Source organism: Dendropsophus ebraccatus, chromosome 1, assembly GCF_027789765.1.
Source record: "Dendropsophus ebraccatus isolate aDenEbr1 chromosome 1, aDenEbr1.pat, whole genome shotgun sequence".
Classification (NCBI taxonomy): domain Eukaryota; kingdom Metazoa; phylum Chordata; class Amphibia; order Anura; family Hylidae; genus Dendropsophus; species Dendropsophus ebraccatus.
Genome location: NC_091454.1, coordinates 90,820,916 through 90,839,023, shown reverse-complemented (window position 1 = coordinate 90,839,023; position 18,108 = coordinate 90,820,916). Strand labels below are relative to the sequence as shown.

The 18,108-nt window shown below is 42.8% G+C and overlaps 1 protein-coding gene across 4 annotated transcripts in view; it reads right to left on the bottom strand.

The window, feature by feature from the left end:
* Positions 1–1,208: 1,208 nt before the first annotated feature.
* Positions 1,209–18,108, bottom strand: part of CNOT2 (CCR4-NOT transcription complex subunit 2) — a 73,349-nt gene continuing 56,449 nt past the window's right edge. For 3 of the 4 annotated variants that reach the window (XR_011363663.1, XR_011363662.1, XR_011363661.1), the window contains exons 11-16: positions 17,743–17,804; positions 16,510–16,559; positions 15,232–15,332; positions 11,814–11,958; positions 2,176–2,532; positions 1,209–2,131 (exon numbers count right to left, since the gene is read on the bottom strand). Coding sequence is in view for 1 of the 4 variants with exons in the window: in XM_069975170.1 (XP_069831271.1) it covers positions 2,446–2,532; positions 11,814–11,958; positions 15,232–15,332; positions 16,510–16,559; positions 17,743–17,804 (445 nt within the window). In the remaining 3 variants the exon portion in view is untranslated. The remainder of the gene's footprint in view (positions 2,132–2,175; positions 2,533–11,813; positions 11,959–15,231; positions 15,333–16,509; positions 16,560–17,742; positions 17,805–18,108) is intronic. The other variant, XM_069975170.1, reaches the window with a different exon arrangement.

Sequence of the window (18,108 nt, the reverse complement as noted above, 5' to 3'; positions counted from 1 at the left end):
AGGGGCCTGTATACCACTCTGCTCATGTCAGATTTGGTGAATTGGTGGATGGTAAGCGTAGTGGCATTTTTCTCTGATATAATATATCACAACAGTGCTTATTTTTTTTATATTTTTTATCCCCCAACGGAAAAGATGCAAAAAAATATTAAATGCAAAGATTGTATAAAAGCGGAACATTTTCTTTAATATAGCGGTGGAGTCTCAAGTAGAAAAAAATGCAAACAGCAAGGTACAAAGTATTGCAGTGCTCTTTTAAACACTCAACATATACATATCTTATATTCTAAACTCTTTGCATTGATCAAACAGATGAGGGCACCTTTTCAGTTGTAACATCTGGTGCCACAATTTTAAAAGGGTTATTCAGGACGGGAAAAAACATGGCTGCCTATGTGCAAAAACAGCACACCACCTGTCCTCAGATTGTGTGGTATTCCACTTCCATTCACTTCTATAGAACGGAGCTGCGATACCACACAGAAACTGATAAAAGTGGCACTGTTCTTAGAAGAGACCAGTTGTTTTTCTAATCCTGGATAACCCCTTTAAACCTATCTTTGAAAACATTAACAGCCTACAACATATGTGACATGTATCAGCAGCTCCCCTTCCTACAGTACCTGAGAGATTAATTTCAAGCTTCTTCATTATTTTACCTCTTTTTTATACATCCACTGTACAGAGTGTTACTGCTGATGTGTGTGTGTGTATATATATATATATATATATATATATATATATATATATACACACACATATATATATATATATATATATATATATATATATATATATATATATATAATCTCAAACTAAAGTAGAACTACTTACTGTAACCCTGACATCCCCACACAAACGTAGGACAATGTTAAAACTGTAAGTGTATTAATATTACTGTCAAGATGAACAATGGTTTTCAACCTTAACAGGGGAAATGTGGGAGGTTGTTCTTACTAGAAATCCTATTTCCTAATATGTAAACTGTGGTTTTCTCTATATTACTGGGCCAAATGAAGAACTTGTATGGCTACTCAGAGGCCGAGGAGACAGACTGGTATGTTTTAGAGGTTACATTCAATTCCTCAGTGCTTACCTACCACCTCTACTTACAAATACACTGGAGGTACCATTTATTTAGGTTTTAGAGGGAACCCTTATAACAGCACAAATGACTTCACAATCTCAAATCAAAGTCAACACTGCAGTGAGGAGAGCTTTTCTACTTTATTACAAAGAGAAGAAGCCTTTATGTGGTCAGAAAATACAAGATTGATCTTTTTTTTAATTTTTTTTTCTTCCTATGAAACGCTGCTGTTCAAACAGCCAGAGTGAATTGTCTCAGTTCACTTCTTTAAGTCCCATCACGTTCACTTGGGTATGGATGTCCTTGGCTGCTGAAAATCTGGCCCTTTAGTGCACAGGGCGACAATGGAGTCCCCTGACCAGCAGTTCCAGAATGTCCCATTTTCATATATTGCATCCATGCACACCTCCTAAAAATGAGGTACAGCAGGGCAAACATTTTCAAAATAGGTGTCATATATATAATATATACACATTCGTACATACATACCTTTATTCATGTGATGTCCAAAAATTTAAAAAAAATGTACACATTTATTACAAAATCGTAACAAAGACTGGACAGTGTTTTGCTCATTCTGGAAAGATGAAGCTCAGTGATACACAACTCTGGAAATTGTCCAAAGGTTGCGGCAATATCTTTCTCCTTAAGAGTGGATTATTGGTTTTGTCTGCCCATTCCCTGCCACAGGGGCCTGCAGATCCTTGCACTGCAAGGAGATACATACTCCTCTGGCTGTGAAGGGGCAGAACATGGCAGAAAATTGCCTTTCAAAAACAGGGGAAATAAAATGAAGGAAGCTGACCTTGCCCATCTTTCCAAATGAAATACGAGAAGGATCTTCACATAAAAATGCACAAACATGTGTTTCTTTTATTACCAAATAGTGCTACAATGAACAATGCAAACTTTGCTGTCTAATTCTGTGTTTGTCTCTCTCTCTCACTCTTTTTGTACAATTTGGAAACCGAGTGGTAAACCTTGTCAGTATTCTGTTCTTAAGTGTGTGTCTGTATACAGACCTGTGTGTGTCTGTATACAGACCTGTGTGTGTCTGTATACAGACCTGTGTGTGTCTGTATACAGACCTGTGTGTGTCTGCTGGCATAAAATAACAAAACAAAAGAGGAAAAAGGAAAAAAAAAAAATCAGACCCTGCTCAAACTAAAGAAACAAATGACAATTCTAGTTGTTGGGCAGCACATAATTAGTAAGGCAGGACCTCAAGTGATGATCCCTTTGCATGAGACAATGCCAGATCCTCAAGGAATTAAAACCAGGATGTCTGAGCCACATCAGTTCTGCAGTTATGTTGAGTATTGTGCTGAGACAGCCATACCCCATGAACAGGGAAGTCTTTAGAAGGCTTGCTGAGCAGGATTGTAATTGAACGTGGATGGCAGATGAGGCCTTTCTTCTAGCTTGTCGTATTCCAAATGGAACTCCTGTCAGGAAAGAAAAGAGGAAAAAAATTGAAGTTTAGCAAGAGCTGCTCCCATGGACACAGCATAGTGACCTCTATGTCTAGTATAGGAATTCCATTATCCCCATCAATTTTATTTCTTAAGCAAGACATTAATAAGTTGATTTGTGCATGGGTAAAATGTATTGAAAGAGAACACAAAATAAAAATTCACTTCCATGCAGCTCTCATTTCTTGCTAACCTACTGAAAGTGGATAGATAATAAGGGGTACAGGCTGCAGGATTAAACTAAAGGCCCTAAACCACGGAACGATTATCGGCCGTATTCGGCCGATAATCGTACCGTGGAATAGAAGGCAACGATCAGCCGACATCATTCATGTCGGTTGATCGTTGCAGACGTTTGTTGAAAAACAAACGACATACAGCAACGATCTGCTGCCATCGCCCCGTGGAATAGAAGCGGCAGCAGTCGCTGCTGTATGCTATGGGCTGCCCGGATGATCTAGCGATCACCCGGCCAGCCCCGCCGCAGCTCCCCGGCCTCACCCGCTCGCTGCTGCTGCCGCATGGAATAGCGGGAAACGAGGAGCAAACGAGCACTGAGAGTGCTCGTTTGCTACTCAAGTTGGCCCGTGGAATAGGGCCTTCAGACCTTGTAACCATGGTTAGACTACAGTCTTAACAGGGGTTGTAGACACAAAACTGTAACATATGTTTTAACTAAAAGACTATTTGCATAGCTACTTCAATGCTTACAGTATTTAAGATACTTAAATGGAACCTGTCACCATGAAAATGATGAGCAGATTCGTATTTATTGTATATATTTGTGGAAAAAGATTTATTTTAACTTATTTAATTGATTAAAATCTCTGATCTTTCCATGTTAAGGAGTCCAGTGGGGATCACTGCTTTTATCTATTGTGCATAGAGATGCACTTTTTATACCCTGATTTTTTGCTGGTTTAAAATGTAACTTTTATTATACAAATTAAAATAGATAACTAGTAATGCGTGATCAATACAAAAAGTGAAAAGAGAGTTTAAAAAGACTGTGTGTAGGCGATAACTCAGCTTGCAGAGCTCTATACGTTAATGCCGTGCTATATGCACATCAAAGAAATCAGTAAACCCCAATTGGGGGGCTCTTAATGATGCTGAGTACACACCGTATACATACAATAGCTCAGCACTCAGAACTCTATACCTCGATGCCGTGCTACCTGCACGCAGCCGGCATCGATAAACCTGAGTGGGGAGCTCTTCTCAGTGCTGGGTATATACCTTGGCGATGTTTGAGGCTGGGGAGAGTCACTGAATTTTTTAAAATTTTCCACAAGATCGGAGATAAGCATAAAACACTCCATCTTGTGAAGACTTTCCCTCTTTAATCTCAATAGCGCTATTGCTACTGCCACTGAGAACTAGTGGTGGTGGCTTGGGCTTAAGGCCCCCCCAGCTAGCAAGCGATTTGTATATACGCTCAAACGCCCAGCCCCAACTGTCTAAGGTCAGTTCTCAGTGCACCTAGGTACACACAGAGTCTATCTAAAACCTGCTTAGCCAACATACATGTTTCGTCAACTTGACGTTGACTTTTTCAAAGTACAGGCTAAGGGGGATCAACACTAGCCTGGCTTAAACAGTGCCGTTCCAGGGGTCAATGGGTTTCGATGACCAATCGAATGTGTCATTTACAGGCGGTATGTAAGAAGTATGAAATGATAGGTAACTAGTGTTTAAAATTATTGGATGGCGTAAACGGCCTCGTTTCATTAGATCATTTGTAGTTTCATATTTGAGCATCGCAGGTTTTTTCCGTGCATGCTCTTTTTACTAGGTCCTACTGCGCATGTTTCTATACTTAAGAGTTTTTCTTGCTACTTTTTACTTTCTTTGCGCATGCGCTTAGACTTCGTTTCTTGGCCGATGTCAATAGTCCCATAGCGCATGTCTACGGACTTAGGTAATTTCGAATCTAGGAGAAACCTTGTGCACGTGCATTTGAACTTAGTCTAATCTCGATGTGCCGATAGTTTTGCAACGCATGCGTATGGACTTAGATTATTTCAGATGGTAAAGAGGGGTCAATGCGCAGGACTTTGTAGTTTGTGAATTTTTTTGCGATGTACTCTTATGGGCGCAAGTGAGTGGACTTAGTCACGCTGTTTTCTCACTTTAATTTATCTCTCATTTAGTGTTATGCACTTCGCATATATTCGGTAATTTCGAGTATGGGGGAGAACTAGTGCGCGTGTGTTTGGATTTTCCCCTGATATGCTGATGATTCTACAGTGCATAAGGCAAGATCTCCCCGTATTGCCTGCAAGAAGGGTAAGTGGCTGTATTCTTGTGTCTAGCTACCCTGTTTAGTGACCGCCATATAATATTACGGTGTTCTTTATCCATTTTGTGAGGTTGTAACATTCATTTTTCTATAGAAATTGTACTATATAATGGTCATTAGAAATTGATGTATAAACAATAGATATTTAAAAAAAACCATTTTTCCCTAAAATCACAATTAACTTCTTGTATGTAGCATCTACTGGATATGGACTTTAACCCCTTTGGGCCCAAGCCTATTTGAGCCTTAATGACCAGGCTAATTTTTCAAAATCTGACCTGTCTCACTTTATGCGCTTATAGCTCAGTAATGCTTTAACATATGCTAGCAATTCTGAGATTGTTTTTTTTGTAACATATGGTACTTTTTATTAGTGGCAAAATTTTGTCACTATCTTTTGTGTTTTTGTGAAAAACATAAAAATATCATGAAAAATTTGCACTTTTCTTGGGTGTTTCGGGGCTTAGAAATGTATCAGCAAATTACCAATTTTTCATGAAATTTCCAAAACTAATTTTTTTAGGGACCAGTTCTTTTTTTAAGTGTGTTTAGGAGGCTTGTATACTTGAAACCCCCATAAATGACCCATTTTGGAAACTAGACACCCTAAGGAATTAATCTAGGGGTATAATGAGCATTTTCACCCTACAGGGGCTGAAGGAAAGTATTCACAATTAGGCCGGAAAAAAATGGAAAATAGAAATTTTCAAATAATATGTTCATTCAGACTAAAGTATCTCATTTTCACAGGCAACAGGAGAGAAAAAGCACCCCAAAATTTGTAACGGAGGTTCTCCTGAGTACAATGGTACCCCATATGGGGGCGTAAACCACTGTATGGGCAAACAGCGGGGCTCAGAACGGAAGGAGCGCCAATTGGCATTTTCAGTGCAGATTTTTGCTGTACAAGTTTTCAGGCGCCAGGTGCGTTTGCAGTGCCCCTGTAGTGCCAGCAAAGTGAACCCCCCCCCCACAAAAGTCACCCCATTTTGGAAAGTACACCCCTCAAAGAATACGTCTTGGTGTGCGGTGAGCATTTTGACCCCACAGGTATTAGAGGAAAGTATTCAAAATTAGACAGTAAAAATGAAAAACTAGAATTTTTCCAATAATATGTTTGTTTAGTTTGAAATTTCTCAACTTCACAAGGAACAGGAGAAAAAAAGGCACCCCAAAATCTGTAACGCAGGTTCTTCCAAGTAGAAAGGTACCCCATATGTGGGCATAAACCACTGTATGGGCACACAGCCGGGCTCAGAACGAAAGGAGCGCCAATTAGCATTTTCAGTGCAGATTTTGCTGAACAAGTTTCCGAGCACCAGGTGCATTTGCAGAGACCCTGTAGTGTCCGCAGAAGAGAAACCCCAAAAAGTCACCCCATTTTGGAAAGGGCACCCCTCAAAGAAGTCATCTTGGGGGGCAGTAAGCATTTTGACCCCACAGGTATTAGAGGAAAGGATTCAAAATTAGAAAGTAAAAAAGAAAAAAAAGAATTTTTTTAATAATGTTTGCTTAGTTTGAAATTTCATGAGAAACAGGAGAGAAAATGCACCGCAAAATTTGTAAAAGAGGTTCTGCTGAGTACAACGGTAACTCATGTGTGGGCATAAACCACTGTATGGGCACGCAGCAGGGCTCAGAAGGGAAGGAGCGCCAATTTGCTGGTGAAAAACCGCAGCTAGTATCGGTTATTAGAATAGCGCAAATGTTTTTAAATGAGATTACAGGTAATCTGGGGTAGTGACGGGCAACCTGGGAGTGTTTACTTGTTATCTGGGGTGGCACGAGCAGTCTGTGGCAATCTGGGGTGTTTACTGGCTATCTGGGGTGGTAACGGACAATCTAAGGGGGGGGTGTCACAGGCAAACTGGGGTGGTGATGGGCAATCTGGGGTGGGTACGGGCAATCTGTGGCAATCTGTAGTGGTTATGGGTAGCCTGTGGCAATCTGGAGTGGTTACAGGTAATGCGGAGTGGTTACAGGTAATGCGGAGTGGTTACAGGTAATGCGGAGTGGTTACAGGTAATGCGGAGTGGTTACAGGTAATGCGGAGTGGTTACAGGTAATGCGGTGTGGTTACAGGTAATGCGGAGTGGTTACAGGTAATGCGGAGTGGTTACAGGTAATGCGGAGTGGTTACAGGTAATGCGGAGTGGTTACAGGTAATGCGGAGTGGTTACAGGTAATGCAGAGTGGTTACAGGTAATGTGAGGTGGTTACTGGTAATCCGGGGCACTTGACTTTTTATCCCGTCACCAATGATTTTTGGTGTCAGGGGACAAAAAGTGCCGGCAGCATTTGGAACAAGTGATCAGTGTTATATAGTATATACCGCTGATCACTTGTGCCAGGACCACATCAGCTAGTCCCTGATCATTGCCCCATGGTCTCCGCCACCTCTGGTGGTGGAGAGAATTAGAATTTGATCTTTTTTTAAAGGGTACAAACACACTTGCTGTATCCGCAGCGAGTTTCTGTCTGCGTATTCGCAGCGAGACTCGCTGAGGATCCCGGCCATGTGTACTCAATGGCAGACAAACTCGCAGCAGGGATGTACATCCCTGCTGCGAGTTTGTCCGCAGCTCGCCCCGTTAACTCCCCGGCCGCCGGAGACTATATGTCGCCTGATCCCGGCTACGGGGCTCCAGACGTCTTCACGGCCCGTTCAGCCAATCAGTGCTGCGGTGGGGCAGCGCACTGATTGGCCGAGCAGGACGTGCCGGGAATCAGCGAAGGACCAGGTGATGTATAGTCGGGAACAGGTGATGTATAGTCTCCGGCGGCCGGGGGGTTAACAGGTCGGCCTTTGGACAAACTCGCAGCAGGGATGTACACTAAGGTTATTCCGGGGGGGACAGGGGGGGGGGGGGACACTCATCTCCTCTCACTGTGGATTAACAGTGAGAGGAGATGAAAGCATGCAGTGCCCGTTACAGGTGGCCGCCGTTATTCTGGTAATAACGGCGATTGTCGGTGCGGGGACTGGCCGGGACTGAGCCCACACTCTGCCCCAACTTCTCAGCGACCTCAGATAGCTGAGAGGAGGGGGCTGCGGGCATTACTGGCGCTGCTGCACTATTCTGCGCCATCACCATAAAGAGCTGATGGCAGCAGAATAGAGCCCATTAGTGATCGACGTAAAAATCCGCATCGGCGGTCACTCATAACATAATACATGTATTCTATGGGTCACTACGTTTACGGCGATACCACATTTGTGTAGGTGTTTTTTTTTTTTAACTATTACCGCTTTGGCGCAATAGAAACTATCTTCCTAGCCAAAACCCACAAAAACTGTCGCCACATTGCAAGATCCATAGCATTCTCATCTTTTGCGCGAAAGAGCTGGTTTTGGGCTTATTTTGTGCGGGAAGACCTGTAGTTTCTATTGATACTAAGTTTTATATGTATGATTTTTTGATCTCTTTTATGACGTATTTTCTAAAGCAGATTGATAAAATACAGCTATTCTGGTACTGTTTTATTTTTGTCGTGCAATATTATTGATATTTTATAGATTGGGTCGTTACGGACGTAGCGATACCAAATATGGATATGATTTGTGTTTTTGATCACTTTTATGTAATGGTTTATTGTATGTGGGAAATATAATGCATTTTTATTATGGGGGGGGGGGGCTGGGGGGATTGTGTTTGGTGCATTTTTTTTACTTTTTTACACTAGTGTACATTACTGTACACTAGTGTAAAACTTAGATTACATTATACATTACACTGTACTGCTTCTGCAGTGCAGTGTATTGTATAATGGGACCATCCTGCTGACAGGCAGTAGCACAGCCACCCCTGTCAGCAGGATGGCTTATCCATGGTAAGCCCAGGGGCCTTCATTAGGCCCCCGGAGTTACCATGGAGACGTCAGGGGACCAGACGGAGCCGCGGGACCTCCAATCATGTAGGTGGACCTGCGGCGCCGTCCGGTACACATCGGAACCCGTTAGATGCCGCTGTTATGCTTTGACAGCAGCATTTACCGGGTTAAACTGCCCGGAGGGGAGAATCCTCCGCTCCGGGCAGTTACAGGAGGGGGTCAGCTGTCACACTGACAGCTGACCCCCGCACTGCCGCAGCCGGGAGGCAATTAATTCTGATGCGTAAGCCGTTAAAAGGCGTACCTATCGGAATAAAGCCCATTAGTGGCCGCCGTGAAAAGGCAGCACGGCGGTCACTAAGGGGTTAAAGAAAGGGGGTATATGCGAATCCCTCGTTAAGGCTTTGAGGGGTTAAAGTCTTTAGCCTGTATATCCATCTAGCCTCCTGTTGAAGTAGCAGTTTGTCTAAATTCCACTTTCGGGGTCCAAGTTCGATAGCCTGGATCCCCCAGTGGGGATCACGAAGCAGCATTATCCACTGGACCCCTAAACCTAAATAGAGCAGGGATTTCAAGCAAAAAGTTAGAAGTTATGCTGAAGCAATACCCACACATCACTATAAATATATATTGTACAAATCTACTCTCTTCCTGCTCTATATTATGATGCTGATGCAGTGTCACCTAGGTGGGGCTTCACGGCAGTTTGGCTCCATCTCCCAGGTGGGTAGAGTACCCATCTGCAATGAAACCCTGCAGAGTTTCCCTGACTACAAAGGAACTGAAGTGATTTTAGAGCAGAAAGACGACACAGACAAGTGGTATACAGTTCTATATTGAATGTGCAGCATCTAAGCTTGTTGATGGTGGGAAGAACTGCACATAGAGTAAGGGGGTGCCAGTATCACTTTAAAAGAGTAGACAGCTTTCTTTTGGAAACATCTCTTTAAAAGAAAGTCATAGTGATTATCTGCTTTAGTAAGTCCCCCATGATATGTCTAAGGCCAGTTTTATACAAGTATAGTGTATGGCACAACAGCTGCCAGTTCAGGTAATCAGAAACACACATAATACAGATGCTAAAATGCATGTGTAATACACTTGTGTGAAACAGATCTAAGGAATACAAGGAATCCTTACAATACACCAATGGAAACAAATGTTGTAATGTAACGTTGGTATGGACTTATTCCTGACATATTATTCAATCGCACTGACTGCTATGAATTTACTTAATCAAATTGTTCAGATGGAAGATGTCTAAATATTTATGCCATTAATTTCTTTCTCTACACTGTTACTCAATGCAAAATTAAAGTAAAATGTTATCTTATTAAATGATTTCTTTCCTATGCCATGAATCAGGCTGCTCCATAATTAGGCTGATTTCATTTCTACAACTAATTGCGGAAGCCTTACCAAGGTAATTCTCAGTTAAAGCATTTAGCCAGTTAAAGCATTTACCGCTTTGCAACTGCTCAATGTTAACAATTCACATGCTACCCTCAGTTACAAATGAAAATTTAGGATGTTCAGTGCAAGGAAGAAAACACACAAAGCTGGTAAGTCTAAGGGTTTAGCAATATTTAAGGGAATATTCGGGGAGCAGAAGATGGCAAAAGCCTACTCCTTCCCAGCGCTACCCCCCCCCTCTTCCGAAAGTTCCGTTCATCGCCTGTGGGTGAAATACAACCCTGCGATGTCCAATCACTGCACAGTGTCTCTTCAATATAGTGTCGCCTGCACACAACCATCGCAACCAAGTTAGCGTTCGGGAGCAGAAGGCTTCAGCCCACTTCTACTCCCCGGTCCACTCCTTTGATAGCTGCTATTTAAAACTAAAAGAGAAGGTCACAGCGGAACAAGAGGATCATGGATGCAACACAGACCATCTTTATTTCACCATCTTTAGAATAGATACAAGGCTTCTGCAGATACAACCGCCTTTATCGAGCATTATGGTGGTTAAAACTAGATGGACTGCTAATTGGACTAAACTAAACTGGATTGCTTCACAATTTGAAGTGTAGCTCTCACCAAGTCTGCTGACCTGATCAGCAGTGAATTCCACACAGAAGTTCTAGTATTCACAGAGACAACTACACTGTGACTGTAATGCATACCACCCTCATTCTGATGCAATTGAGGTCACAAGCATTATAACAGAACTTACAACCACAGAGTGGAATTCACTTGTGCAATTCAGGTCAGTGTACGTGGTGATAGGTACACTTTAAAAGGAGACTTTAGCCTACTAACCCACAGCCATTACTGGATAGGTCAAATGAAACTAAGTTCAAACATACCTAGGGTACCATACACACCAATCAATTATGTCTGACACAGAATATTTTACACTTCAAACAAACATATACACTCCCTAAGGGTGTCTTCACACCTACCGGATCTGCAGCGGATCTCACTTCTGCGGATTCGCAGCGAGATCAGCTGCGGATCCAGTATCATTCACCCCTATGATAGCACTTACTCGCAGCGGGATTGACATCCCGCAGTATGTGCTTTAACTTCCTGGTGCCCGCAACCCCCTTGCCCGCAGCCCCGTCCCATCAGCCCCACCGCCGGCATCCTCCATCCCCGTCCCATAACCCCCGGCATCCTCCATCCCCATCACCGGCATCCTCCATCACCCGCGCTCGCATCCCGCCGCCAAAAGCATACATTACCTGCTCTGCTGCGCAGCTACAGTGAGGCTCCCAGCTCCGGTGCCGCTGTGGTGCACTGATCGGCTGAGCGGGACCAGAGCCGGGAGCCTCACTGCAGCCGCGCCGCCGAGCAGGTAATGTATGCTTTCGGCGGCAGGATGTGGGGATGGAGGATGTGGGCAGCGGGGATCATGGGATGGAGATGGAGGATGCGGGGGATGGGAATGATGGGACGTGGATGCGGGCGGCGGGGCTGTGGGCACCAGGGAGTTAAAGCACATACTCAGAGCGGGATGTCAATCCCGCTGCGAGTATGTGCTATTATAGGGGTGAATGATACTGGATCCGCAGCGGATGTAGCTGCGAATCCGGTAGGTGTGAAGGCACCCTTAATTACACCATTTCCGCACATCAATTTCTACATTCCAACATCAGTTTATTTCATGCATGTAATGTACCTTTGCGACTTTCCTCCAGTTAAGACAGTCGAAGAAATAATATGTTCCCCTCTCATAGGTGTTGGTTTTCATAGTTGGTTCCATTCCAGGCGCCCTGGTTATCCATACCCGCTCTTCTTTGTGGTATCTCCAGTCTCTGTTGAAACTGAAAAGTACATGAAAATAAAGATTGATTCAAATGCTTAGCAAGAAAAAAAGGTAACAAGAGAATCAACAATTATATACAGTGACTAGCCGTAATATTAAAACCACTGACAGGTAGGGTAAATAACTCTGGCACTGCCAGTGATCAGTCAAAATATTGAAACCACTGACAGATATCTATCAAGGGGTAAGTTACAGTTGTGATCAGCACTATTTGCTCCCCTGAATATTAAGTACAGCATGTTAAATATTTTTCCTGAAACAAAGTGTTTGGTGAAATATCTCCCTTGGAAACTAATGACAAACTCAGACTAATTAGGCTACGTTCACATCAGAGTTTGACCATCCGGCACCATTCAGTCTACCTTTTCCGTTTTGGAGTAAGCAAAACGGAAACTGTCGGATCTGTTAAAATCCCCATAGATTCCCATGCTATTTTAGTGTGCTCCGTTTGCCCTAATTGTGCTCCGTTTGCATGCAATCCGTTCAAGATCCGGTTTTTTGAAAGGAAGAAAAAAATTGTGTTTGCAGTATTTTTCTTTCCGCTTAAAAAAACGGATCACGAGCAGAAAGTGCACTTCCGTTTTGTTTTTACATTGTAGTCAATGAGGACGGATCTAAAACGGAAGGTATTTCCGTTCACATCCGTTTTTTTTCATCCGTTTTTGCACTGAGCATGCGCAGAAGCAGCAAGAAACCAAAGAAGAAAAATAAACGGATAGAAAAACGTATGCTGACTGATGCAAACTGATGTACAAAAGACAGTTTTTTTAAGCCAAAATACAAACGGACCATTAAAAAAAGATGAACATTTTGCAATCAGTTTACATCAGTCTGCTCATCCTTTGTATTAATATAGACGAATCCGTTAGAAACAAAGAAAAACGCTAGTGTGGCCGAGCCCTTATTGATTAGTCAAGACGTAGATTCGCCTGTCCTAACCTTGTCTGGGCTCACTTTACTTGGCATATGAATGCTATAAACAATACTTCTTTTTTGTACATAATAGCAAAATCAAGACCGGTGTCTGAGCAGACCAGAAATGCCATTATTATGTATTAAATAAAGACTACAAGGGGGGGGGTTAGAATGGTTAATTTAGGTTTTCCGCACCTTATTCATTGAACATCAAGTCTAGATAGCTGATGATGGATGTTATTATGCTCTAGCTGTGGTCTATTACATATGAAAGAGTAGGAATTGTAACCGGAGTGGGAAAACGGGGTAACTCGTGTAGTGTTGAGATATATCCTGGGATAAATTGGTGGGTCGAGAGTGCCATGGATACGAACTCGGGCAGGAGTGAGTAAAAGGTGACTGTGGGTTTTGTGTGTTTTCTTGTTTTCTTTGTGTCTGTCACGTGTGTGTGTGTGTGTGTGTGTGTGTGTGTGTGTGTGTGTGTGTGTGTGTGTGTGTGTGTGTGTGTATATATGTATATATATATATATATATATATATATATATATATATATATATATATATAAAAACACGTATATATATATATATATATATATATATATATATATATATATATATATATATATATATATATATATATATAAACACGTTTATATAGGGTTTTTTGTTTGTTTGTTTTTTTATTTTTGTCTGCAACCTGAAGTGTGGAGGGATGAATTATAGCAAGGGTGGACAAGGGGTCTGTACTCAACCAGTATATTGGCTGAGGGGGATCCTTTGAAAGCCTTGCTAAAGTGTAGTTGGAGCGAGGGGTGTCGGGTGGACCGTCATCCCTCTGTTCCAGAATGATTTTTTTTATACTTTAGTGATGTTGTGGAAAGAGAAGAGAGCGACTGATAAAGAGATCCCTACAAGAGTTGGTTTAAACTTGGCAAAATAAAGAAAGAAAAAAACAAACAAACACGTAAAACTTTCAGGGTATATTCACACGAACGGTCTCGCAGCGAGATTCTCGTTGCGAGTCCGGCAGGTCCTGGCAGTTTCCACAAACTATATACTCGCTGCGGTCGTTATGTAATTCTGCTGCCCTTAACCCCTTCTGCTCCCGGCTGGCTCCCCCGCTGTAAGCATACATTACCTGTCCTCGCTGCACGGGTCCGGCGTCCTGCTCTCCCGTCCGGCCAATCAGTGGCTGCGGCTGGGCAACACACTGATTGGCCGGACGGGAGAGCAGGACGGCGGACCTGTGCAGCGAGGAGAGGTAATGTATGCTTACAGCGGGGGAGCCGGCCAGGAGCAGAAGGAGTTAAGGGCGGCAGAATTACATACTCTCTACGGTCGTTCAGACCGCGAGTATATAGTTTGTGGGAACTGCCAGGACCTGCCGGACTCGCAGCGAGAATCTCGCTGCGAGACCGTTCGTGTGAATATACCCCCAAAGAACTTCTCAATGGGTCAAAGCTGACCTACACAATATTAGGCAGGTAGTTCTAATGTTACAGCTGCTCAATGTATAGTTCCATAGACCCTTCATTGGCTAGATGGTAAATTATATCACTGGGAGAGGGACAGGAAAAGCAAATGACAGTCAAAGGTAGATGTTAGACAGGGGCTTAAAGGGGTACTCCAGCGTGGGGGCTATTTTTTAGATGTGGCCGGGGAGGAGGTGGCTGGGAAAAAAAAAAAAAAAGACGTCCACTCACCTCCCCGGTTCCAGCGGCGGGTCCCGCATTGCGGCGCTCCGGTGCCCGGCCGCTTCATGGTCTCTGACGCGGGCCCGAGACGTGACGTCTCAAGTCCGCTCAGCCACTCAGTGAAGGAGGCGGGATCCCGTCTCCTTCACTGAGTGGCTGAGCGGACCTGAGACGTCACGTCTCGGGCCCGCGTCAAGACACCCGGAAGCGATGTGGGACCCGCCGCTGGAACCGGGGAGGTGAGTGGACGTTTTTTTTTTTCAGCCACCTCCTCCCCGGCCATATCTAAAAATAGCCCCCACGCTGGAGTACCCCTTTAAAATGGGTTTTTCAACATCAGAGGGTATGCCCTCCCAGCAGAAAGTTTTTTTTAGGACTGGTGGGGGTTCAACAGTTGAATAGCTTTTGATGTTGAGAATACCCCTTTAGGGTACGTTCGCAAGTACCGGATCCGCAACGGATTTTCTACTGCGGATCCGCAGCAGATTTCATCTAAATAACTGAACACAGCATCAAATCTGCTGCGGATCCTGTACGTGTGAACGCACCCTTAATGTCATAGAAAGTGAAAGCAGGAGAAGCACTCCAGAAACAGGCAGTACATAGTTACAAATAAAGTTTCATATGTACACAATTTAAAAGAAAAAAATATATATACATACAGCTCTACTGCTGCTAAAAGCTGTAATACATCCCCACCGTTCATGTAATAAAGATAGAAAAGTAGATCTTCTCCGTATCGGCCAAGTTTTATTGCAGCCAGCTACAAAAAAAAGTGGGGGGGATGTTAAAAAAGGAAAATTTAACAAACAAGGACTATGAAGAGAACTTTTAATCAAAATACATTTACAAAGGTACGTAACTAATCATTCCTGCGAATCTCTTGTGGGCAGGACTCTCAATTTTCGTTGTTACTGATAGTTTGTTACTAATCACTAATTTTGTCTGCACATATACTGTCTGTGCTGTAAAGCGCTGTGAATTATGTTGGAACTATATAAACAAAGACTTACTCATTCATACACCTTTAGCATATATTGAAATCATGGCACCAGTTCTACAGAATGGCAAATCCCAATCAAAGACTCTTGCCATAGATCAGGTACCCCATCATTTATTTTTATTCAGTTATAGAGTGTATGTATACTGGGGGAGATTGACCAAAGGGTGTAAAATATAGACTGGTGTAAACTGCCCACAGCAACCAATCACAGCTCAGCTTTCAGCTCTGGTAAAATGAGAGAGGAGCTATGATTGGTGGCTGTGGGCAGTTTACACCTGTGTATATTTTACACCCTTTGATAAATCTGGGGCACTGTGTGCACTCACATTTGGTTTTTCAGTACAGATGAATCTGTCGGTTTCAGAATTCTGCCTCAGGCTGCAGATTGCAGGGTCCCTTAGGGGGCAGCAAGGGGCCCACAGTGCTGCCACTGCACCGCTTGGCTCTCTCAAGAGTGTGACAGGGATAAGTGGTGGACAAAAAAGGAGTACTGTATCAGACTGTCAGATGCTGACAGTCTGACTGTGTTTTTCGTTCCCCTGGAGCCAGAAGCTATGCATGCATGCATGCATGCAAGATGACATTAGCTATCATGCGTGGCCTGCGCTGGCATTGGAGGAAAGGACTGGGTCAGCATGAGAGGAGGAGCAGAAGTGAGTACTGTATATTTATTTCTACTCACTCATACTATTATGGGGCAACTATAGTTACTAGGGGCAGCTCTATTTACTACCTAGTGGTTGGGGGAGTTATATAGTCCCAACTTTCTAGTTACTCCTTCTACAAGCTTTATGTCCAGAACATTACTGTCACCCAAGACATCCTGTCTCAGAGATGTATAGATTATTATTTATAATAATTTATTTTCTTATTACCCCAAGTCATCTGACACTAATACAGAAACACAACTTCCAATAAACATGGCCCAAACACTCACCTTATCCCTAATGTGAATGTTTGTTAAGTATTCAGAAGGAACATGGAAATCTAAAGAACAAACAGGGAAAGATACAAATATTAGACAGAGGTTACCTTTTTGATACGGACAACAATCTCAGACTAACAAAACATTTCATTAACTGCATATAATTATTATTAAAACATTGGTAAATACACTGAACAATCACTGCATTAGGAACAGATGGTGCCTGTCATCTTGTGACCAATAAGGCAATATCACCATCGGCTCTCAAATAACGGGCTAGCCTTTCCTCTGCACAGCAGAAAGCAACATTGGCCAGTCATGGGTACATGGGGCGGTAGTAGTGTACAAAGAATGGATGAATAATAGACAGGCAATAAACAAAAGATCACTCAACAGAAAGTTGTCTGTTTAATCTGAAAGTTGAGCTTCGGGTGGCAGCTTTGGTATCGCAGCAATAAAGCACCACAGTGGACCAATTGACCTTGCAGAACAGCAGCAGGCACTCAATACAAATATCCACAATAACCCTGTAGCATACCTTGCACTGACTGGTGTTTAACAGCTGGAGACAATCAAGGGAGCCCCTGACATCCCTTTACTGCAAACACCACGCATGGGCCAAGGAAAGACATCAATGGACCTTAGACATGGCAAAAGGCCGTCCTGCTAAAGCAAAGGTTTGGCTAGCTATTTTGGTGTAAACAGTGTACAGCCATATCTTGTTGGTGCACCATAAGGATTCAATAGGCTAGTGGTGGCACTGACATGCTCTGGTACCGTTGGTCTTCACACCACAACCCTTGAATACTGAATGTTAATGACCGGTCCATTAGCACCCATATCTTCAGGAGGTCTTCCCTTACCACTGTCATCTTTCAACAGGACAATGTTCCATTTCATTGGGCTTAAAGTGGTTGTTGCAGGAACGCAACAATGAATTCTCCCTGCTAACTTGGAACACAAAACCACCAAAACGTAACCCCAATGAACACGTTTGGGTTGTGCTAAAACAAGCTGTGAGATCATCTTCTATTCCAATGACAAATGTGCACAAAGTGAGAGAGCTACTGCAGTGGGCATGGGTCAAGATAATTAAGGAGGATGTTCGTAATCCTCCTCGATGTCTACAAGTCGTGCATTGCCCAAACAGGTATACAAAGCTGTTACTTGGTAGGTGTTCCTAAGGGAGTGATGATTCAGTGTAAATGTATATTTCACATTTTAAGTACAAAAAAAATGGCATACCAATGTCTTGTGGTCGACAGGGTGACGATGCCCACGGCGATGCAAATTTCGGATAAAGATTTCTGGGGTTAAAATTGAAAACATACACCATAAGTGTATATTATCCTTATCTGTGCAGCATATCACATATTTTGTGTGTATGTGTCGTGGGAAATAACAAATAACGTTATACAAATATATATGAATTTATACCTCAGTTTTTACATTTTCTAACAACTGTATACAGTTGATCTGATTAATTCCCAATTTCTCAGAAAGAGCATGTGCATAAAAAAAATATCTAATTTTTTTACTTGCAAAATCTTTTTGAAAATAAAATGTCTCCTGAATTGTTAAAAGCAGATATAATAAAGGAAAAAAGCCTGT